This window comes from Saccostrea cucullata, unplaced genomic scaffold, assembly GCF_032062105.1.
Source record: "Saccostrea cucullata isolate Sc308-1 unplaced genomic scaffold, CSIRO_AGI_Scuc_v1 ctg183, whole genome shotgun sequence".
Lineage (NCBI taxonomy): Eukaryota > Metazoa > Mollusca > Bivalvia > Ostreida > Ostreidae > Saccostrea > Saccostrea cuccullata.
Genome location: NW_026929981.1, coordinates 772600 through 796258, shown reverse-complemented (window position 1 = coordinate 796258; position 23659 = coordinate 772600). Strand labels below are relative to the sequence as shown.

Below are 23659 nucleotides of genomic sequence, written 5' to 3'. Positions count from 1 at the left end.
AAATTCTTAATTTTTGTGTGTACACCTGTACATGTATGTGTCACATATGTGAGGTTTTAAAATTGTTAAGCTGTGGGAAGAAATTGAACTAATATAATAAAAATACATTGAAACAAATCATTTGTTTTATACTTTTATCACATTGAGTATATGGGATCAATCGAGCCCAGCATTTGTGTTCAGGAGAGTAACGAATCAATTATCTAATATATACATGTACATTACAAGATACAATTATTAAACAAAACATGATAGAAATGTTTCTCTTCGGTTGTTACATCTAGAACCAGAGAATGGAGTTGATAACTATTAGATAATAAAGTATTAAAATACAGAAACAACACGCTTAATACGCAACCTTTGAAAATAGACTGTAATCGATAAACTTGTCATGAAAGTGGCTTTAATTATATAAGAAATAATGATAATTGTTTTTGTCAATAGACTTCTTTCTTTAAACGGTCATTATTTGCTTAAGTAATTAGATCAATATATTGAAACTCAAAGCAATCATTAGAAGGTAAATTGAATAGAGAACATAATCGATTTTTTTATTTAAAAGAAAATTTGCTGTACCATTTTTCTTGGGCTATAGTTTTCATATCTAGAGAGAAGCTTACATTTTATTCTGGTATTAAGATGGATGACGACTACTTTTTGACCGGACGAGCGGGAACGTCCTTTAGTATGGCGTCCCCCATGGGGATGGAGGGAGGGCTTATCAAGTGAGTAAAATATCTTATTGACTGATATAAATTAAATTTTTTTACTGAATTAACAAACTTTTAATATTGTTTAATATCTGACAATACCCTATGACTCAGAGCAAAAACAGAGCTTAGACGTTTAAATTGTAAAATTCTGGTTTTGTCTAAATGTTTTAACAAACAGGTACTTAAAAATTTAGGTTTTTTTTATGATATTGAACATTTATGAAACTTTCAATATCAAAGTAAATTAGTTTATTTTAATTTTATTTTAAATGTAATCTAAATTTCATTGCAATAAAATTTTGGTTCAATTATGTTCTAATTTTGAGCCTGGTAAATAATTTGTAAAAAAAAAAAAAAAAAAAAAAAAAAATTAATATACCGTAAAACTTTGGTAAACTATACAGAATCTGCTTACAGTGGACACAGCGATACCCAGTATAATTTTCTGGTACCATTGGACAAGGCATACGAATGTCCTATCTGTTGGAATGTGCTTCGTCACCCAGTGCTTTTGGAGAAATGTGGACACAGATGTTGTGCTTCTTGTCTACCAGAAATTATGAGGTATTTCTCATGTGAATGGATTTTACATGTACAGAGATCAGAACATACCATAACAATTCGAAATTTACTTATTTCACCAATAAAATTAGAGGGAGTAATTTTGTTTACAACTTGGTAATTAAAATATAAATGTTGTTCAACAGAGGCGGGGGAAAATGTCCTTTGGATGAAAAGCCAATAGATAGAGACAGAGACGTAAGTTTTATTCCCGAACATCCATCGATCTTTAGATTAAGAATATATTTATCAAAATTTAGTTTCTAAAACAGCAGTTTGAAGTTCTGTCAATATTATTATTTTACTCCAAGAATTATCATGTTGTCTAGGTCATTCCCGACCATGAATTCCAGAAGGAAATCGGACAGCTTCAGTTAAAATGCTCTTATGTGGATAAGGGGTGTACTTGGTATGGTCTGATGAAAGACATTAAGGTGAGATATCAACATAAAAGCAAAACAAGGTTTACATTATGTTAATGCTATGGATAAAAATCGATTGATAGAATTTTTTAAAAAAATCTTTGACAATTCCATGTTGCATTTGCTATCAAAAGAAAAAAATAAATAAATAAAACAAAAGCAAAGCAAAGCATATCTGTGAACAAGATTTGTACATCAATTACCTTGTCCATAACTTTATCTTGTTTTAACAGATCCACTTAGAAGATTGTAAGTACGTTATAGTCACTTGTCCGAAACGATGTGGAATGGAACTGGAAAAAGCAAAGCTACGGAAGCATTTACAGGACGAGTGTATGAAGAGAGAGATAAGCTGTGATTTCTGCAGCATGCCTATTCCGTTTGACCAAGAAGAAGCACATCTACAAGTGTGTGGCAGATTCCTGATACCCTGTCCCAATGACTGCAAGAAAGGAGAAATTCCCAGAGAGGAGGTAATACTTTTCTCCTCAAAAAGTTTTTTAAGACGACAGCTAGAACCACAAGCAATAAAAATTTAAATTCACTCGTAAGATTTTCTTTTGTCGGGTTTAACTTTGCATCAGTAAATTTAATTTAGAATTTTTATTTTAAACAGTTAGAGTTTTGTATATTTCTAGATGCAAGATCATTTGGAGAACAAATGTCCTCAGCAGCAAGTACCTTGTCCATTCCACGACGCTGGGTGTGACTTTATGGTGGGTATTTGATGTTATGCATTAATTTACACTGAAAAAAAATTAAAAGCAAAAAATGTTTCGAAATTTGTATAAGCTCTCTTTTGAAAACTTGTTTAAAGGTAGCTTTTTACAAGTACAAATAGCTAGAATCTTATGAATTTAATCAAATTATAGTCAATGTGAAGAACATGCAAGTGCCTGTCACAAGTTTAAAAGAATAAAACAATGTTTAACAGAGTAAAAGAAAACATTTACACAAGCACATCAAAGATGATCCGATCCAGCACTTGGCAATGGCTTGTGATATCATTATAAAACATTCAAAGACCCTGGAGGAAAACGAAAAAAAGCTTACAAAACATGCAGAAAATATAGAGGTAAATATAAAATACAGGTTTGAATATACTCAACTTGTAAGTAAAATGCATTAAAATAACGTAATATTCAATTTATAAATTAGATGATAAGTAATTACAAATCCACCATTGTGTTAAGATATTCTAATTTTCTTTATGAATATGTTACTCAAAATCAGCGTTTCTTGTTAAAGTAGTTAAATTCAAAATATTTATAATTTAAATCTATTAAAAATAAGAAAAGAAAAAAAACAGGAAATACATACTCTTTTTTTCGAGTATCCCTGCTTTTTACTGATAAAAAATTGTAAGGATATTTTTTTTTCGATTTTCTTCCTCCATTAAACTTTGGTCCATCGAGTATTTTATCTATTTTAATTCTTTCGAAATAAAATAATGTAGAAATAAAAAAAAAAACTTTTATTTTTCGAAAATATTGTCTTTTGAATATATAAAAAAAAATATTGATAATGGTGAAAATATGTTTTGGAAAAATGTAATTTTTTGGATAAAGTTTATGATGAGGGAAATTAGCCTTTACTAGTAATCTATATAATACCAAATATAAACGGATTAGTTGTCAAATCAAATAAAAATTCTTTTTTAAAGACAATGGAAAAGAAAGTCAGTACCCTTGAAAAACTATATGGCTGTCAGTTGGTGTGGAAAATAGAGAAATGGGGGAACAAAATGGAAGAAGCGAAACTAGGAAGAAAGACTACTATTTTTAGTCCTCCATTTCTGACTGCCAGGCACGGCTACAAAATGGCGATGTCAATTTGTCCGTACGGTGACGGAAGAGGTTGTATACATATAATGTTTCACCATTGGCATCGGTAGCATATTGAAAGTGGAGGGGCTAAGTGTAAAAAAAAATTATACCTTCCAAAAATCTGACAAGCAAAAAAAAAAGGGGGGGGGGAAATCCATTTCCTAAACACGAAAATCCTATTTCGGGGGGGGGTTCGAACTTCAGTACTAAAATTTTTTTCCAAACACTACCACCGTCTCCATTTTTAACCTATATTGCGACGTGTCTTTGGAAAGTGGAGGTGGGGGGCTAAACCTACGAAGCAATGTTCAATGTCTATACTAAGTATATATTTGGAAAAAAAGTGGGGGGGGCATAAGCCCCCCCCCCCCCCCCCCCCGGTTTCGACGCCTATGTTTACGAATGCTGCAACCTATATTGCGCATATGTTATATACTATGAAACTTGTAAAAATGAAGATTTTAAAATTCTGATCGGCATTTTCTGTGTCATTAATACTTTATCCTTTTGTCATTTTACTAGCAAGAGGGCGGTTCCTTTCCATCTTCATCTGTATCTGTAGAGGCGAGTACGACGCACTGCTTACATGGCCATTCTGTCACCGTATTTACTTTACTCTCGTGGATCAATGCCAAGATCCCGCGGCTCGTCGTAACGTGACGTATACCATCAAACCGAACACCATCAAGGACAACAAGGCTTTTCTCGGCCGACCAATCGGAGAAAGGAACGCCAGCTTTGGTGCGCAGAAGTTTGTAGAACTGGATGTTTTGAAAGAAATGGACTACATTAGAGACGATTGTGTGTTTATAAAATGCACGATTGATAGCGAATCAAGGTTCAAACACAATTTTTAAAGAGTAAAATACCTTATAAGTAGAAATTTTAGCGAGAAGAAAATATAGCGACTTGTCCTAAAGATTGGTTTTTATTTTTAGCGAGAAGTAATTTAAGCAATTTTAAAACGCTCACATAAATTGGATTGATTGTTTTAATGAAGTGAGGGAGATGGTTAAAAATGATGTTTGTTATGCTGCTCAGCAAAAGCAAGGTGGGGAAGAGAGTAAACGCAGTTAATTTTTAGCGATGTTTAATTTTAGCGATCTCAGCACCTTCGCTAATAATCCCAAATTAATTGAATTCTCGTCCAAAATTCTGCTAACACGGTATCGCTTTGTGTGCGGAATACACTGTAATTATGTTCCCCAAACGAAGTTGGGGAACATATTGTTTTTACTCTGTTTCTTATTAAGGTCTTCCGTCTTCAGCGGAAGACCTTCTTGTTATTCTTCGGTTTCTTTTCCACTTTTTTTCTTACCTATTATTATTCTTTTTTTTCTTACCGATTTTGTGCACGCGATTTCTCGAAAACGGCTCGATGGATTTTAATGAAACTTTCAGGACGTATGTAACATTACTTGAACTTGATTCATTTTTTTCCGTTTTGATGACGTCACTTCCGGTCCGGAAATATTGGCGATTTTATGATTTTTGAAGGGTCAGGTTGTCCGCGAACGTTCTAAAAAATGGCTATAGATAGAAACATGAAAATTTCAGGTATGATAGTCCTAAGTCTATAGATGTGCAAAATGTATTTCATTTTTATCGGAAGTGCCGCACGTTGGCGCTCGCTAGGGCCCGAAAATTGTCGTATCGCGAATTTCAAAATGTTTAACACCTTTTCTACGAGATCTTTTTACCTGGAAATATTTTGATAAAACATATAGAACAAAAGAAGTGTAGAATTCCAAGATCTTTCAAATGATATCTCGAAAAAAGGGCTGGCCCCTAAAATTAAGGGCTTAGAGGGGCCGTACGTTTTTCCTTTATATCTCAAAAAGTATTGAGAATTTGTAATACGTCAAAGAAGCAAACTTGTTCAAAATGTCAAGCTCAATCTATTGGAGTCATCAAAATAGGTCCGGTGACGTCACTTCCGGCCAAACCGGAAGTTGTCGAAAAACGCGTATTTTTGCCATTCTTGACAAGTTCTTGGGTAACATATGTCATTGGAAGCCTAAAACCTAATTTTCCGTCCGTCAGTGGCACTTCCGGTCAAACCGGAAGTAGCCAAAAATAGCTTATTTTTGCAGGTTTTGACGCAAAGTTGATTTATATAAAGTCAAAGGAGACGACCTAGCTCATTTCTTTCTTTTGTTGATGTCACTTCCGGTCAAAACAGGACGGAAGACCTACTCGTTGCTTTGCAACAAGCTTTGCTCTAGTTATTATTATTTTTCTTCTTCTTCTTCTTCTTCTTCTTCTTCCTGGGTACTTTTTTGTCCGGGAGTGATCTTGTAAACTGTTGATCCGATGTAGGTAAAACCTTTTTAGGGTCAGTAGACATGTTATGTAGATTTGCGGAATCAAGGTCATTTTGTGCGCACGTGCTTGCAAGAGCGCGCACGTGCATCATGTGAAATGACCAATATAATGTATATTGCCTTAACTTTTCTATTTTTTGATGAAATGCTTTGAAACTCATAGTGTAAAGATATATTAGTACTATAGACAAGATGACATGGTCAAAATAGCAAGATCTCACGCGCATGCACGTGCGCTTTGCTCTGATTGGCTGAAGCTAAAGTCTCTATATCTTTCTTGTTTTTTGACGAAATCCTTTGAAACTTTGAACATAGCCATGCATAAGGATATCCTACAACATGGTATATAGCAATTATCATGAAAACACGTGCATGCACGTGCGCTGCAATCTGATTGGCTGAAACTTTAAATTGCTATACTGGAGTAACTCCCTTGGTTTTCAACCAAACAGGATAAGATTTGGAACATAGATATATATAATCGACTTCTACAAGAAGGTATGGTCACCATGCACAGGCATACACGTGCGTGTACGTGCGCTGCAATCTGATTGGCTGAAACTTTAAACAGCCATAACTCCCTTGGTTTTCAACCAAACAGGATGGGATTTGGAACATAGATATATATACTGGACTTCTACAAGAAGGTATGGTCACTATGCACATGCATACATGTGCGTGTACATGCGCTGCAATCTGATTGGCTGAAACTTTAAACAGGTATAACTCCCTTGGTTTTCAACCACACGGGGTGGGATTTAGAACATAGATAGATGTAATGGACTTCTACAAGAATGTATGGTCACCATGCTCATGTATGCACGTGCGTGCACGTGAAATGGGTAAAATCAAAAATACACTTGAATGACCTTTTTTTTTTTTATACTTTTGGATTATATTTAGCATATTAAAATATATAGATTGTGTAGACAATATGATATGGTCATTACGCACATGCATTCACATGCGCAAGTGTGCAATAATAAAATTTGAATGAACATGGTACACTTCTTGGTAAACGTTGTTAAAGTCTCAAATGCATAGAGTTTGTCTTATTTAATTACGCCTACAGGGAATATGATTACAAAAGGGAGTTGGGGAGCGTTTGGGGAACATCTGTAACGGTCCCCGTTACAATTAGCACTAGTTCTCTCTGTTTTAAGTACTGAGTACTATATATTAAAGAACCTCATGTGTCTTTTTGAAAATATCAACAATTGTCATTTTCCATAGACAAGTTCGTGGAAAGAGGTAACCCGAGCACTGTGGATAGGAAAAAGTAACACTTAGTTTAGTACTGATCATGAAAAAGCTTTTATGAATAAGTGGTATCATGGTCCCGACCTAGCCCTAAAAGAGGGGGATGTGACTCGAACAAAATTGTGAAGAAGCCTGTAGGATTTTTCCTGTTTCATTTTTCCTAGTCCAATAATTACTGAGAAGAAATTTAAAATTCTACCTTCAACATTTTACTATTTTGTTATTATCTCCCCTTGGAAGAAGGCTTGGCTATTCCTTTGAACAAAATTGAATTTTATTTACTTCAGGATACTCTGTGCCTGGTTTGGTTGAAATTGGCCCAGTTATTCTGGAGAAGAAAATGTGAATAGTTTATGACGACTACAACGAAAGACAACGTGAATGTGAATAATGCAAGGGATTAGCAAAATAAAACTTAACCCAGGGGCTACTTAATTGAAATATCTGATACAGGACAAACAAGAGATAAGGAAACATGAGACATGTGTGTCACACCGCTCACCCGAGTATCACTGGTCCTGTTGTTCTTCACTAGACACCCCCACCTGTTATACCTATTGTGGCCCCGCCTTCCCCCAGGGTAGAAGAGAGATAATTAAAGATATTTTTTTTATATTTAAAAATGGAATTTGAATTCTTTATTGTGTTTAGCCCTATCCCCGTGGCTGATAATTTGAACAATTTAGAATTTACATTACCTCAGGATGCTATCACTTCAAGTTCAACCTTTCTGGCCCAGACTTGAAAAGACTTGCATGCTTGTGTGTTGTTTAATGTCCCTCTCGAGATCAATTTTTCACTCATATAGAGACACCACCGCTTGCCGATGGAGAGCTGCAAAGTTTGTTCATATACTTGACACTCAAGGCCATTGAGCAGGGAGGGATTTTTTCGTGCCAGCATATACTGCGACATGGGACCTCGGTTTATACGGTCTCCACGTCCCACATTGGGATTTGAACCCGCGACATAAGGATCAACTCCTTACTTCGCTACTCTAGAGCAGATGCTCTAACCACTATGCCACGAATGCGACTGAAAAGTATGTTTAATTTTTTTTTTCATGTATGTATTTCTATGATAAACTTGGATTCACTATTGTGCTCCCCCGGGGTATTGATTTGAATAAATAAAAAAAAATCTACAATAGGATGCTCAAGATGCTTCTACATAATTCTCAGTAGTTCTTGAGAAGATTTTTAATGACCAAATCCTATTTTTGTCTTTCTTTGGTTATCTCCCCTTGTAAGGGGGCTTGAACTTCATTTGCAGACTAAAACTCCTCTTCACACAATGGATGCTTTGTACCAATTTTGGTTAATATTGACCCTGATGCCTATTAAATATTCTTACCCCTCACTGTTTATTGTGAATCGGACAATATTATATAACTATTATACGAAAACCCCATTATGGATTTCAAAAAATACCTGTTTGTACAATTTTATTTCAATTCTTTTTTAATTTTGAACTTTATACTCCTTACCTTTAAAGCTGGAATTTTAACGGTTTGTGTAACATCTGTACTTTTGTTTGTTAAAGAGATATTGATTTTAAGGTATGTCACTCGTGAAATTTCTGTTATCAAGGATTTTTTGAGAAGTGTATTTTGGATAAGTACTCATACAGAGTGACTCAAAATCGCAGAGAAAATAGGGAGTCAGAGTTAATCTAACTAGTTGATCTACAGTACAATGAAGTTGACCTTTTTGCACTTAAATTTTAACTCTTTGGTTGATTACTTTAACCTTTATCATATTTTATCAGATGTAACCATGGCAATAAATATAATTTTATTTTATGTAAAATACTTTGAATAATATTTATTAAAAAAAAGAAAAAATCTTGCAAATGAATGTGCGTAAATTATTGTTTGACCTTTTTGCACTAAAAAGTAACATATTTGGGGTATTAAAAAACTAAATGGACAATAAAAGATTTTCTTAAATCAAGCTTTTTAAGACTTAAGTGCTAATCAGTCACAGTATCGAGTACTTTAAAAGAATGAAAGAAAAAATTGGGATCAGTGATGTTGATTTTGAAATTTTGGTCAAAATATGTGATTTTCAGGCGAAAAAATGGTGTAAATTTTATCTAGACCTATTTGACATATCTTCATCTTCATTTACCTTAAATGAAGGTGTAAAACTTGTTCTAAAAATATACACTAAGGGCCATATTAAATATTTTTAGCAATATCATAATGGAAAATATTCTCCGAGTAAAAGTATTGAGGCTAAAGTTCCAAGATATTAAATTTAATAAATATGCAGATTTGCAGAATTATCTGCTAAATATCCTTCCACCACAAGAAAAAGTCCCTCATAAACCTTGCCTCTTTTAATTTTTTGAGCAGTTTTTTCGTTGAATGTTAAAACATTAACATTGTTGAAATTAGATATGTTATTCATAAAAATTGAATTTTAATAAATAGATTTGAAGTAAGAGGGTCTGCGTGGACTTTCTAAAAAGCTGACGAGTGACATACCTTAAGATTTTTATGTGTATGTTTTATAGAGAGCTACTTTGAATTACAGTTTATAACTATATACAACTCCAAAAAACAGGAAGAAATAAAATCGGCAAAATTCTACTATAACCAGTTTTCAATTTAACGTTGATTTCAACATGTTTTCATCTTCCTCTTTTAGGACGCTCTAAACACTGCACACTAAAGAACTCTATGTTCTCCTTCGTTTCACTCATCCGAACATAAAATATTTCTATTCTCAGTATCTTAGAGAATAAAAAACAGAACACAGATATAGAGTTTGTTGAGCGCCTATCAACCAGCATATATGTACAAATAACAGGCGACTTTAAGTAGCGATGCACTGAAGACCCCAAGAAACATTTCCATTCCAAATACAATCTATCTGCAAAATACAATGTAACATATCATAATTATACAATATATATAGGTAATTAAAAAAGCGTGTTCGAATCTGGTTGATTATTGCTCGTCGATGACCACTTGACGCCTAACCAACTTCTTATATACTATGACCAAACAACTATCCTTCAATCCCCAAATACAATTGGTTACAGACTAACTAATTTTAGCTAGTTCCAGTTTAAATATAGAAGTTTTTCCTTAAAAATTCTTTGGGGTGTTTATAGAGTGGAATGGGGTTATTTTGGGGCATAAATGGAAAGGAGAGGGTCTGAAAAAAAATATAAAATTGATAATGATGGGAAATTTTGCTTTTAAGCGCGTAGTAGGCAGGGTGTAAAGAGGTCCATATTTACCCTTTCCTCGAAGAGAAAGTGAAAAAAGCAGGGATGGGGTTATTTGCGATGCCATAAAAGGACTTGCAGACTATGAATGTTCCTAAGAGCTTGAAAACTTTTTGGACTTGAATTAGTGTTACTCTGTGCCAAGTTTCAGGTAAGTTGAGCCGGTGTAATTTTTAAAATCATTTTTTATATAAGGAATGTGTAGCAATATAATTGGTAGTCTGTGTCCAACTAATAGAAATTGATTTATTGGGTAGTTTTATGCAGTTAGAGTGATCTGCCCTTAGATGTAAGATTAAAGAAATTGTTATTTACCGTTAATTACATAATTCAAAATAGATTAAAATATTTTTAGCATTATATAAGACCAAGAGTAAGAAATTTAATTATTTTTATTAATTTTCCTAATGTAAGTAAAGGACAGTGATTTCTGCTCATGAATAGTCCATTGTCTTTGAACATTTTTCCTGGACAAATAAGGCACGTGCCCTATGTTCTAAATGAATGAAACAGTCTCAATATGCATATCTTTATATGATATATTTTCCTCTGAAAAAATAGTTTCTGTTAGACTAAAGTGTTTAGAGCTTCCTTAAAAATTTTTGCATTGTGCTTAGGGTGAAAAGGACATCATGGCCGATAAAATGCTATCACGCGCCCGTTTAACACGCTTAAAGATGCTATAAATAAACTATACCTGGTTTTACACATTTTATAAAATTGAATTGGAAAGCCCTGAATTTTAATTTTTTTTCGGTTTATGTCTTGTTTGCAATATTGTTGCTGTAATAAAAGAGAATTTATATCTTAACATTTAGACTGAAGGGAAATGGATCACATAGGTATGTAGTAAATATTTATTTATATTTATCCTTATATTTATAATAAGGTTGTCCTTATATACAGATAATACATTGTACTTACATGTATATAAGATTTAAAAGTACGTTTTAGAAAATGCATAACTAACATAAACGAGTATGTTTAATTTGAGAAATGCATTCTTACATACATTACATTTATTCGAAATAAGAGTTCATATATATTTTTTTCGATGAAATTGATAATGGATTTTTAAAGTTTTATGTTATCAATATATAAGTATCTATAAATATAAAATGACCTACAAAGTGGTATTTCCGATGACCATTGTCCGCAAATACATTTCAGTGAGCTAGGCGACCTGAAGTGTACTTTCGATTTAAAACTATTTGCACCTGAGAACCTCATTACAGAGATAGAGACTTTTATTGACATTTATTTGAGGTCAAAATCATTTCCGACGGCCAAATGTTTGAGCCGTTGTGCCTGCTCATTTGACGTAGAAGAGTCAAATTTTAGTTTTGTATAATATTTGATAAATATCACAAGGAATAACCTGCCACATACTTTTTTCCTCTAGGGTGGCATTTTTTAAATTCTGGCATACAGGATCATATATTGGTTAATAGATGATAAATATATTACTAGATAACGTGCATTTTTCAACGTAGTGTGCGACTTTAAGTCATAATTTTAAAATCTAGTCATTGAAACAGGTGAATCTTTGCAAATAATTCGAGTAACGACGGACGAAAACGATGGAGTGATAAGTCATGGACTTGAGCTAAATGAAGAGAATCTGGCAAAAATTCTGATGCACCCAGATGTTAAGGATAATCCTGTGGTTATCGTGTCCGTGGCTGGGGCCTTCAGAAAGGGAAAATCATTTCTAATGGGATTTTTCCTGCAGTTTTTTCAGACTGAATCTGAAGTGAGTATCAATGAAAGTAAATGAATATATGCATATACTAGGGGAAAGTTATTATTGCAATCAAATTTATTCTTTAACAGTTTTATAATTCGCCTTTCTTCCCGAAGGACTATGAATGGCTACATGATGAAGACGTGATCGAAGGATTTGAGTGGAGAGGTGGTTCAGAAAGAGTAACGTCTGGAATTCATATTTGGAGCAAACCTTTTATTCGAGAAAACAAATGTGGAGAAAAGGTACATGCATTTACTGTGATTTTATAAAACAAATACTCAATATTAATTAAAGAAAGATGGTTTACAGGTAACATTTTCATTTAGAATAAGTGAACAATGTCAATCATGACATACATATAACTATAGTTTCAGATAGAAAATCATATATTGTAATTGCATCGGATTTTGTAATTGCATCGGATGTGATTGTTTTTAAGTTCTTTTTTGAATGTATTACAGAAACTGTTTTTCATGTAACTGCGTTGACCTTCAATTGCTATTAAGACAAATAATTTGTGTGATATAATACATGAATGATTATTATATAAACCCAAAAGGTTTAACACTTTCAAATTAAAGATAACGTACTCGAGATGATTAGTACCAAAAGTAGTTATCATTACCAGAGTTGATGCTTCTAGGCAATTTTCTTTTACTTTAGCCCTGCTTAGATTGAAGGCCAACGTAGCTTTCGATTTTTATGAAATAAATCCCCCCTTTACTATGCCCCAAAACGCACTCAAATTAAAAAGACTCGATTATAATAAAATATTCTCTTTTTTAAAAACATAAATGTATTCATTTTTAAAAACAAATGTTATTTTATGAAATAGGTTGCAATTTTATTAATGGACACGCAAGGAGTTTTTGACAGCGAATCCACAGTAAAAGACTGTGCCAGTGTGTTTGCTCTCAGCAATCTGATCAGCTCGGTGCAGGTAAGAGTTTTCTGTATGTTTAACGTCTCTTCGAGAACTTTTCACTCATATCGAGTTACCAACGCTTTTGGACGTAAGGTTCCAAATTTAGACATGTACATATTTGAAATTTTGAGCATTAGAGCAGGGAGGGAAATTTTTGCGCCTGAACCTACTGCAACACGGGACCTCGGTTTTTTCTGCCTCATCTGAAGAACCACTCTCCTCGTCTATAGTGGGATTTTGCACACGAGACGTAACGATCAACTCCTACTTCGCGTCCATAGGACACGGACAAGGATCTAACAAATGTTCCAAAGGGGAGGGGGGGGGGGCTAGAACTGAAATTCTCATCATTATATTGAAAATGTTGATGACATATTTAAACTCCTTCACTTACAAAATAATACAAACTGAATGTTTTCGGGATGACGTCCGTCTGTTACGCTTTGGGATACCCATTTCTTATCCGCAACTATCGTTGAATGAAATTTAATGAGACTATCACAGAATCTTTGTTAAACAGTGCTATTATGACCTACTAGTATTTTACTTTTTTAATTGGACACATATTTTGGGTTTTGCAAGCAAAACACGATCAGTTCACTGCCATTCTTTTTTATAATATTGAAGTTTACTCATCTCTTATCCGCAACTCCTCCTATACCACTGAATAAAATTGAATTTTATGATACTTTCACATATTTTTCTTTTACACAGATAATAACATACTCAGTAATTTTTCATTAATATTGAAGGATACCCATCTCTTATCCGCAACTCCTCCTATACCACTGAATAAAATTAAATGATACTTGCGTAGATTCTTTATAACATAATGCCATTATGCACCCCTATTTTATTATTTTTTATCTGACACTTAATTCAGGTCTTCGATCCTTTACAAAACATGGTCCTTGCGTTGTAACCATATGAGAGACGTATATCATGTAGTGAGCTCATTGCTCACAATACCTCTAGCTGCTTTAAAAACTCCAATTATTTTTCAGCCTTAATTTAACATAATCGTTCTTTTTCTCTAGATTTATAACCTAATGCAACAGCTACAAGAAAACGACCTGCAGCATTTCGAGGTAATGTCTTACTACTATACATTCTATGATCCTGAAGAACCGTAGAGAAAACTAACTAACTAACAAAATAATGTAGTAATAATACAAAAAATATGGTAATATGACATGCTTAAAAACGTTTATTTAGTGTTTGGTCTTTGGTGATAATATTTTGAATAGTTTCTTTAAATTCAACCCAGTTCAATTCACTTTATTGACAATTACCATGTCGACATACAGTCATGAACAAAGTGAGTTTTATGCGCAATAAATAGTATATAGTAAAGTTAAAGGTCATTGGGAAGGTCAGCGTAAAAAAAATTGACACAGTTGATGATTTTTTTTTAAATTTATGTATCATTGCATTAGCTTTCATAGAAATATCTTGATTACTTTCTTTAAAACTAAAATGCAATTTTAAGAAGAAACAAATTATTAAAATTGAAAAGCTTTCATCAATGTGTAAAATAATGTGAAATTTGATAAATATATTTTGAACAGTTTTTTTAAATTAGCTAAACACAAATATTAGTAGGTCAAAGCAAATATTCAGATCAAATAAGTTGAATAATTTTCACCAGTGTGCATCAGTATTACCTCAAGATTTGATAAAAATTAAGATTTGATGGAATAAAAGTGTTTTCTTTTAACCTAGTTAAACATAAATGAATCATACGAGGGCTGCACAATAAATAATGTCCTCGGTGCTCGGAAAGAAGCAAAAGACGCTTTTCAATGATTTATTCTTAATGATTTAACTTAATTTTCTCTATTAATTAAAACACATATCCGTAAAATTTTTCATCCAATTTCTAATTGTGTTTAGAACTCAATTTTTGGTATGACCCTTAGTTTACTGGAAAATGGCAGAACTTAAGATTTCCTGGACTCATTTCTTACTTCTGAAAGGTGTTTTTTCAAGTTTGGAAAATGAATAAAAGTCAAAATGCGAAAGATCTGCCGAATATTGTTCATGTGAAAAAATTAATTTTCTGTTTATCCCAAAATCTCCTTTACTCTTCAGGGCGTGCGGGTTTGGACGCTGTCATGAAGAAATTTAGTGTAGTGGATTCCTGATTCTGGTTCCTTACTTTCATAAACCTTTAGATTTTTTTGGGCAAAACAATTGCTTTCTAGACTCCTCCAGATATTAAACTGCATCCCCGAATATGAATTTGAACAACAAGATCACAAATATTTAAGAAAATTGCATATAAATAATAAAATAGGCATCAAAAATGGGTACCGGCCTTGCCAACAAAAAATTATAACAACTAATGAATGTTTTGTTTACCAAATTTCAACAAATAATCACTGATGATATATGATTGAATTTAAGACACATAGCAAATATAGACATCATTTCGGGAGTAGTTAATACTGTTTAAAAGAAAAGTTTGACTGTAAAAAAACTTTCAATGTTGTTTGTCATCTTATTAATAATATTGTAACGATCCCTCCCCCATTTTTCTTGAATCTCATTTTTATCTTGGTAAAGCACTTTCATGCACACCTTCATCTTATCCATCAATTCTTGTATAAAATATTGAAATGTCCAGCGAGAGTTATTTCTTAATTATTGGTTGTTTAAATTTAACGAAGTTCTGTGCCATATTTCTTGTGTTTAGATGTGTTGAATGTCACACATCGTCTTGCTATTTAATTACACGCTTTTTGTTGGCTTAATCTTACACACAATATTATAAGGTTGCGCTGTAATTTAGGATTATCTTATAGTTCCCTTATTTGTCGTGTGATCGATGTTTTTATCGTCTTCGAGCACACACGTTTCACTGAAACTTCTGCCACCGCCATACTTTGTTTACTTGTGTATTTTCCCATGATGCATCACGGTAATCTATTTTTACTTGAGTTATGTTGGCGGAAGATTTGATTGTAATTTTTTTTTAAATTAAATGTTAAACAGTTAAATGAGCTTTGAAGAGTGTAACGTTATATTTTATGAATTTATTTAATATTTACGTATTGTAATAATTTTACATACGATGTACGAGAGTGAAATTTCATTACGGGACGATAATTAGATTTGATCAGCATTATTATTAACAGGATGTGATTTTCAATTATGATTGTTTATGAGTTATTGCGGGTTTTGTTAATTCTAAAAATACCCAGATGCTGAATATCGTTTGCTCTCTCGTTTTCTTTGCGTCCTAAAGAAAGGTCGGCAGTTTTGTATCCAGTGTAAGGTGTGTACTATTTCAGTATTGACTGAAGTACATATGTAATGTTAGGCTAAATTAATATTATCAGTAATTGTACTAGTTTTATTTATAATTACTAGTTGAGAACTAGTTATTTAATCTTCTTTAGGAGTTAGGAAATATTTATGCTGCGTGCTAGTAGTTGAACTAGTAGCGGGAATATTTATTTGTAAATAAATTATAAGTCATTCATAGCCTTTACGTTTTAGTTTGGTCGGGGGAATTTACACTTTAATTATAATTTACTGGAAATAGTGCCAGTTATATCAGTAGTTGTACTGATTTTGTCTTATGTCCCAAGGGTTGAGACTTGTGAATTTCACACCCTGTTATTTATTTTCGCTGTTCATGTATTACTGAATAAAATTATAAAACTTTACATCGGAGTTTTTGTTCTCAACACAAGGCAGGCGTTCCGTAGCGTTACAATATATATCTTAATAATATATCTTAACTAAATATGTTTTATGTTATTCTAAATTCTTTTACAGTTTTTCTCTGAGTTCGGAAGACTTGCAGTTGAAACATCAGGAGAAACACTGGCCACCAGATCAGTATAAGCTCATATAAAGCTTTGACTCGTTTTCGAACAATCATAGACAATTATTTAATGGAATTAAATTTTCCTAAGATTAAATGGAATTAAATTTTCCTAAGATTACAACCTGCAAGCTATGTATAATGCTGTAATTTCGTTCATTGAATCAATGTTTTAAAAAAAGTTAATTTACTGTAACACTTGTTCACAGCGGCTGATATTTCTCATCCGTGATTGGGGAGTTCCATATGAATATCCGTACGGAAAAGATGGAGGGAGCGCATACATAGCAAAGAAACTTAAAGTATGTAATGTTACATGTATACACGTAATCATACAGAGGATTCAGCTATTACAAAAATTTAAAATACAAATTTAGTATCCATGCCTTTCATGACGTTCAACTTGAGCATATTTTTGTCTAGAAAAGGTTAAATGTATTCACTGTGTACATAAAATAACAAGCTAATTCAGAGAATTCGTGTCCCCCGCTTAGGGAAAAAGTCGGCTCCCCCTGACTGAATTTGTAGAATTATTAAATGTATACATGTATACTGAAGCAAATAAAATGCATGTATGTCAATATGCATATAAAGATTTGATTGCTTATTCTTCATTATGTGTATAGAAGATTTTTTATATGGAATTTTTATCACACTGTAATGATGATTTTATAACCTCATAAATTTTTCATTTCACATGCTGAATACTATCATTTAGTAAAAAAAAAAAAAAAAAAAGTATTTAAAAAAAAAAAAAAAGGAAGGTTCCACCGAGATTCGATCTCTCACACTTGAGGCGAGAGACATAACCACTACACCACGGAATCGCTTTACATGGTGTGAAGTATATGCAGAAGTGAAGTCACATACATGTATATATTCATGTTCGGTATTCTCAAAATTTTACACAATCCATGGTGTTTGATTTATTTAGCCTTTATTAAACAGTTCTAATAGATGTAATAAGAACATAAAGTCCACCGAGAACCTGTTTTATACGCAATAACTCTCCTCATGCCCCTGCGCTAAAAATAGCGACATGTAATACTATAAATACTAATAAAACAAACGGGGCGGGGCACTTTGAGAGGGGCGAGAGACGTCCTATGGAGTTTTGATATAAAATTACATTGCATAAGCTCAAAATCTTCTTGAAATATCGCCCGGAAATAATAGTATTTCACACAGACAGAATGTATAAATTTACGACCTTGAACTTTGACCTTTTGACCTCAAAATCAATAGGGGTCTTCCTTAGGCCACAGGGAGTTGTTATATAAAATTTCACTGCAATAGCTCAAATGGTTCTAGAGATATCGTGTGGAAACGAAAGTGTTTTAACAGACAGAATTTGCTTATTTATGACCTTGACCTTTGACCTTTTGACCTCAAAATCAATAGGGGTCTTCTTCAGTCCACAGGGAGTTGCTATGCTAAATTTCATTGCAAAAGCTCAAAGGGTTCTCGAGATATCGTGTGGAAACGAAAGCGTTACAGACAGACAGAAAGACGGACGGACGGACGGACGGACAGACGGACGGACAAACCCAAATTAATATCCCCCACTTTTCAAGCGGGGGACAACAAATTTTGTCAATCTTGAGATATAAATGCAGTGGCATTACCTTAGGTACATCAAAGTCAACACGAAGAACATCAGCGACTTCGCAGAAATTTGGATGCATGTTTCCCAGACATTGGAGGGTTTCTTTTACCTCATCCTGGCAAAGTTGTTGTTACAAGCAAAACTTTTAATGGAAAGGTGAAAGGTATTTAAATACTGTCCGTGTGGATATATTGCTTTAAAGCATACTTTTTCAATTAATCCCTCACTTCTTGTACAAATCCAATGTTGAGTTTCTATTCTTTTTCTTTATGAAAGACATTTGGAGTACCAGGTCGATAATCTATAAATAATTGAAATGGATATTGAAGTAATAAATTCTTAATATCAGCATTTGATTTGTAAATACTTCTAGAACATATTTTAGCCGGGCTTTGCTGAAAGCTATAGGCATCATGATCGACTGTCTTACTATAAATAGCACAATAAACAAAGAAACCAAACAGCGTCAAAGCATACGCTTCCGACAAACAAAATAGTCCCATTGCGAGACGATATTCAAACAAATATTTTTAACATCCCAATCGTTGGAAAAGTTAATGATCTATATTTATGCTTGAGAATTAAACTGAAAAAGAAATTAGATCATTGCTTTATGGGAAAATCGTGATATAACAATTTGTGCATATACGCTGTTGAGTGCATATTCTAAGCGAACCATTTCAATAGCGCGGGCTTTTCGAAATGTTGAAATTGTTGAAGAGTTTCATGTTTCATATCGTTTTCGTCGATGTTATGTTAGTGGTTATATTCTGTTTTGATTTTTAGCAAATTAATAGTAAAGTGAATTGGAATTTTAAGAATTAACATGCGTGAAGTCGCTTGACAATGTACATGTATTATTGTTTCTACATGTAGTTGGCAATAAAAGTACTGTTTGTTTGAAACTAAAGGAATGTCTATTAAATACATACGTGCATTAACTATTCCAAGACTGAATTTTTAAATTATGAGAAAAAAATGCTTATTGAATAGAAAATATGCGAGAATTTCCTGGAAATATGATTTTTAAAATTTTAAAATCATAACATATCTTGGGGTCTGGACTGTTAATTTTAATTACTGGTATATAAGATATTGTTTTCAATCATAATCATACAAACTCTACCTGTTAAAAATCAACAGCCAAAATGAAAAAAAAAATAAATACAACTGTATTTAGTAATTTCGGATCCGACAACATACTCGAGCAATTAAAGCCCGGCTTTCAGTTCTTTCAGTACTTTGATTTTGTGATGTGTGGAGATACATTATTGTTTTTTTTCCTTCAGCAAACCTATTTCAAACAAGCATTTCTTTAGCTAATTTCTATGAAACTTGCATGCTTAATTTCAGATATCGATGAGGAATTCATTCAGTATGTAAAGGAATTTGTTCCTTATATTGTGTCGAGGGAAAAACTGGTTACAAAGCGGATCAATAGCACTGACGTAAAAGGAGAAGACTTGTTAAACTATATCAAAGTAAGGTGTTCATGGTATTGCCCGCAAACAATTTTTCTGTGGAGGACCACTAGTAGATAAAATTGGTCCTTTAAAGCCCGCTATCAAGTATTCTCGTGTATTAATGCATTATAAATAAATTTCAAGGTAAAAAAAAAGTTCAATGGGAAATGAATTTGGTTGGTCAAATGCCGTAGTTCTGAGTTTTAGTTACTGATTACTTACATTTTAAATCGGTATAAATATTAAGAAAAGGACTTTTGAAGGGACGCCTTGAAAGGTTTTAAAAAATGTCCTTCAAAGCGACCTATGTCAAGAAAATATGGGTTAATGATTTATCAAAACAAAATACTAGTTGCAGGAGAGAGGAGTGTCTAAAAAAAGTTTTGCATCTTTCGACAAAGAAAGATTGATTGATTGATTCATTTGATTGTATGTAGTATAACGTCCCTCTCTGAAAATATTTTTGGTTACTACTATTAGGAAATGAAACGTATTGTTTGTATTTTGATTATTCAGTAAGGAAGTTTCCATATTTTCTAAGCAGAAAGAAAGGATAAGTTAAAAGTTCTCAATTTTGTTACATACATTGTAGTCTTCATATCGTGAAATAAACTGAAAATATTTTCAATATTATTTTCTTTGGTCAAATAACAATCGTAGATGTCTTCCGAGTTTGCAAAAATGCTCCCTTTGACTGACCCTCCAATTACGTATAAAAGGAAATTTTAGCGAGACGCAAATTTAGCGATTATAAAAAGCCCACTAAAGAAGCTATTACAAATAAAGCGCAATTAATTTTTAGCGATCTTGGCACCCTCGCTAACGATGCCAAAATTAAATCCTCCCTAAATATTCTGCTTATACGAGAGGGTCGGGATGGGGCTCCCTGCTTGCCTCAAATCTGTTCAAATTTAAGTTGCCCATAGATGAAATGGGGCCACAATAAGCTATTAGAATTTTATATAGGAATGCACAGGGTAAAGAATCTTTAAAATTCTGCTCACGAACAAAAAAGACATGGATTATAGTAACATTGATATCAAAGCATTCTGTTAGCAAGTAGTGTACATTTAATTCTGTCCTCAACCCACCCCCATCCTCTTTCAATAAAATTTTCAATACTGATCCCAGTGCCAGTGTGTTCAGGTGAGCAATGTAGCTTATGAACCTTTCATTTTAAAACGACTTAGGTTTGTCATGACGGCGCTTCGATCCCGAGGTTTCTGAAACACGGATTTTCTACATGTACCGACTATATGATACCGTAACAGCCAAATTCGAAATGAAATCCCATTTCCTTCATGCTTTGTTTAAAGGTTTAAAAAAGACCGTGTGCTGTACAAATTTCTAACGACTTTATTGAAATTTATCTTATTTCAAATTAAATACTTTGCAAGGATGGTATATTGTAAAGCAAATGTTTATAAAGTTTGACTTTCATTCAAAAAGGCATATGTCCACTCCCTGAAAAATGAAGAGCTTCCAAGTCCACAGACGACTTTTGAGGTACGTAGGCTAGCCTGCCTAAATATTATGTACTCTCTCTCTCTTTCTCTCTCGACTACGTTTTAAAGAAGGGTTTTTGGCAGTTGCTACTTTTCTTTTCATAAGGCTACAGCAGCAGTGGGAAGACGATTAGCCGTTAATAAGGCATTGAAATTATACACTGTCGGGATGAAAGAGGTATAGATTTACAACACTTAAAAATTTTAGTGCACATTAAATATCATTCAAATTGTTAAAAATAATATTTATAAAAGTATTTTATTGATATTGATGCATGTTTTCTAGGTTTGTGATCTACCAGTTGGGCAGTTCCTTCACGAGACCGAATTAAGAAGTAAACATGAACATTATAAAGCAAAGGCAAGGGAGGCACTGAAAGACACACCAAGAATGCATGTGGTGGAGCATGAATTTGAATGCAAAGCACAACTTGACTCTCAAATCGAAGAAGCATTTAACTACTTTAAAAGTCTGATAGCACAGCAAAACTCAAACGCAATTCTTAAACAAATGGCAGATGCAGCTATTGCAGCCAAGAGAAAAGCCCAAGCCGCTTTAGCTGCAACGGGTACAGCAGCTCTTACTGCAGGGGCAGCTGTGGTTGCATTTCTTATTAAGAGATAGATAACAAAAAAAGGAAGTCTGCAGATGTCAGGTCTTCCTTAAATTTTGTCAGTTTATTTGCAGTTTAAAGGTAGAGGTTATAATCATAAGTTTTAACATTATAAGAAAAAACTGAAAAAAAAGAGCATCAATCTTAAGGAGAAAAATAAAACTTAAAGGAAATAAAATTTTCAGAGAACCCAAGGTACTTAAACAAGGAGTTAAGATGACCTGCACCACTGGTTGATCATAAAAGTGTTGTCTGTCACTCAGTGCGTATAAATTTTCAAATTTTGGCTTCTATCCCAGAATCACTGGACCGATTTTCCTCCATCATAACCAAAGCAGGCGGGCATATATTTTTTCAAATTGGTCATTTTTACAAGAAAAGTTTTTCCGTTTTCTTTTCCGCAATGGGCTTACTGAAATTATTTAGGTCAATATCTGAGCAATTTCGTTGTTGAATGGTCCTTTTGGATTATGGTCGCTTTCGGTAAAACAGGTAGAGACAGGCCTAGGAGAAAATCAGTAGTTTTTGTGATTTCATCGACATAAACACAGAATGTCATTTTCCTGACAGAGTGATTTCTGAATAGAATCTGATGCGACAGAAGTTGAGTTGCTATAAGATATCCATATAAATATATGATTTATATGCGCTTCTGTAATAATTAACTTACTAGCATTTTTCATGTCAAACAGTGAGTTTCCTAAAACCTGTATTTAACGTAGCATATAAAACGTATATTGAGATATTTTATTTCTCGTGACATATTTTATAAATATGTATGTTTGTTTGTCTATTTTATATAAAACTGTTGTACAAAAAGATCTTTACTAACTTTTTTAGCTCAGCTGAGCCAAAGGCTCGAGTGAGCTTTTCTGATCACATTTTGTCCGTCGTCCGTCCGTCTCTAAACTTTTCACATTTTCGACTTCTTCTCAAGAACCACTGGACCAATTTTAACCAAACTTGGTACAAAGCATCCTTGGGTGAAGAAAAATTTAAATTGTTAAAATGAAGGGCCAGGTTTTCTCATAAGGGGAAATAATCAAGAAAATACAAAAATAGGGTGGGGTCATTAAAATATCTTCTTCTCAAGAATCACTAAACCAGAAAAGCTAAAACTTAGGTGGAAGCATCCTGGGGTAGTGTATATTTTAAATAGTTCAAATCATGACCCCCGGGAGTTGGGCGGGGCCACAATAGGGAATCAAAGTTTTACGTACATGTATACTAGTATATAGGAAAAATCTTGAAAAATCTTCTCAAGAACCACTGTGCCAGAAAAGGTGAAACTTAGGTGGAAGCTTCCTGGGGTAGTGTAGATTCTAAATTGTTCAGATCATGACCCCCGGGAGTTGGGCGGGGCCACAATAGGGAATCAAAGTTTTACATAGAAATATATAGGAAAAAACTTTAAAAATCTTCTTCACGAGAACTAACTTGGCCAGAAAAGCTGAAACTTATGTGGAAGCATCCTGGGGTAGTGTAGATTTTAAATTGTCCAAATTATGACCTGTGGGATACAATGGGGTCACAATAGGTATTACAAGGGGGAAATCTGGTTAAGAATAGCATGGTCAAAGCTTCGCAGGTGAGCGATGTGGTCCATGAGCCTCTTGTCTTTTAG

The 23659-nt window shown here is 33.4% G+C and overlaps 2 protein-coding genes across 2 annotated transcripts; both read left to right on the top strand.

Moving 5' to 3' along the window:
* Positions 1-198: 198 nt before the first annotated feature.
* On the top strand, positions 199-4379 carry LOC134282653 (TNF receptor-associated factor 4-like). The gene is made up of 9 exons (XM_062765049.1): positions 199-725; positions 1131-1277; positions 1421-1472; positions 1604-1708; positions 1930-2169; positions 2335-2412; positions 2631-2771; positions 3360-3552; positions 4045-4379. The coding sequence occupies exons 1-9, from the start codon at positions 640-642 to the stop codon at positions 4377-4379; spliced, it is 1377 nt and encodes a 458-aa protein (XP_062621033.1). The 5' UTR covers positions 199-639.
* Positions 4380-11062: 6683 nt separating this feature from the next.
* On the top strand, positions 11063-22538 carry LOC134282688 (atlastin-1-like). The gene is made up of 12 exons (XM_062765095.1): positions 11063-11185; positions 11882-12096; positions 12204-12332; positions 12926-13030; positions 14053-14103; positions 16799-16861; positions 17057-17149; positions 18478-18616; positions 19807-19934; positions 21366-21422; positions 21528-21599; positions 21708-22538. Exons 1-12 carry the CDS (start codon positions 11173-11175, stop codon positions 22044-22046), a joined length of 1404 nt encoding a protein of 467 aa, XP_062621079.1. The 5' UTR covers positions 11063-11172; the 3' UTR covers positions 22047-22538.
* The last annotated feature ends 1121 nt before the right edge of the window (positions 22539-23659 follow it).

Excerpts from the sequence above, each read along its gene's own strand:
- LOC134282653 (XM_062765049.1), top strand. The coding sequence starts at position 640 with ATGGATGACGACTACTTTTTGACCGGACGAGCGGGAACGTCCTTTAGT. Across the intron at positions 1,278-1,420 it reads TGTCTACCAGAAATTATGAG|AGGCGGGGGAAAATGTCCTT; the intron begins GTATTTCTCATG and ends GTTGTTCAACAG. Across the intron at positions 2,170-2,334 it reads GAGAAATTCCCAGAGAGGAG|ATGCAAGATCATTTGGAGAA; the intron begins GTAATACTTTTC and ends GTATATTTCTAG.
- LOC134282688 (XM_062765095.1), top strand. Across the intron at positions 12,097-12,203 it reads TTTTTCAGACTGAATCTGAA|GACTATGAATGGCTACATGA; the intron begins GTGAGTATCAAT and ends TTCTTCCCGAAG. Across the intron at positions 21,423-21,527 it reads GTCCACAGACGACTTTTGAG|GCTACAGCAGCAGTGGGAAG; the intron begins GTACGTAGGCTA and ends TCTTTTCATAAG.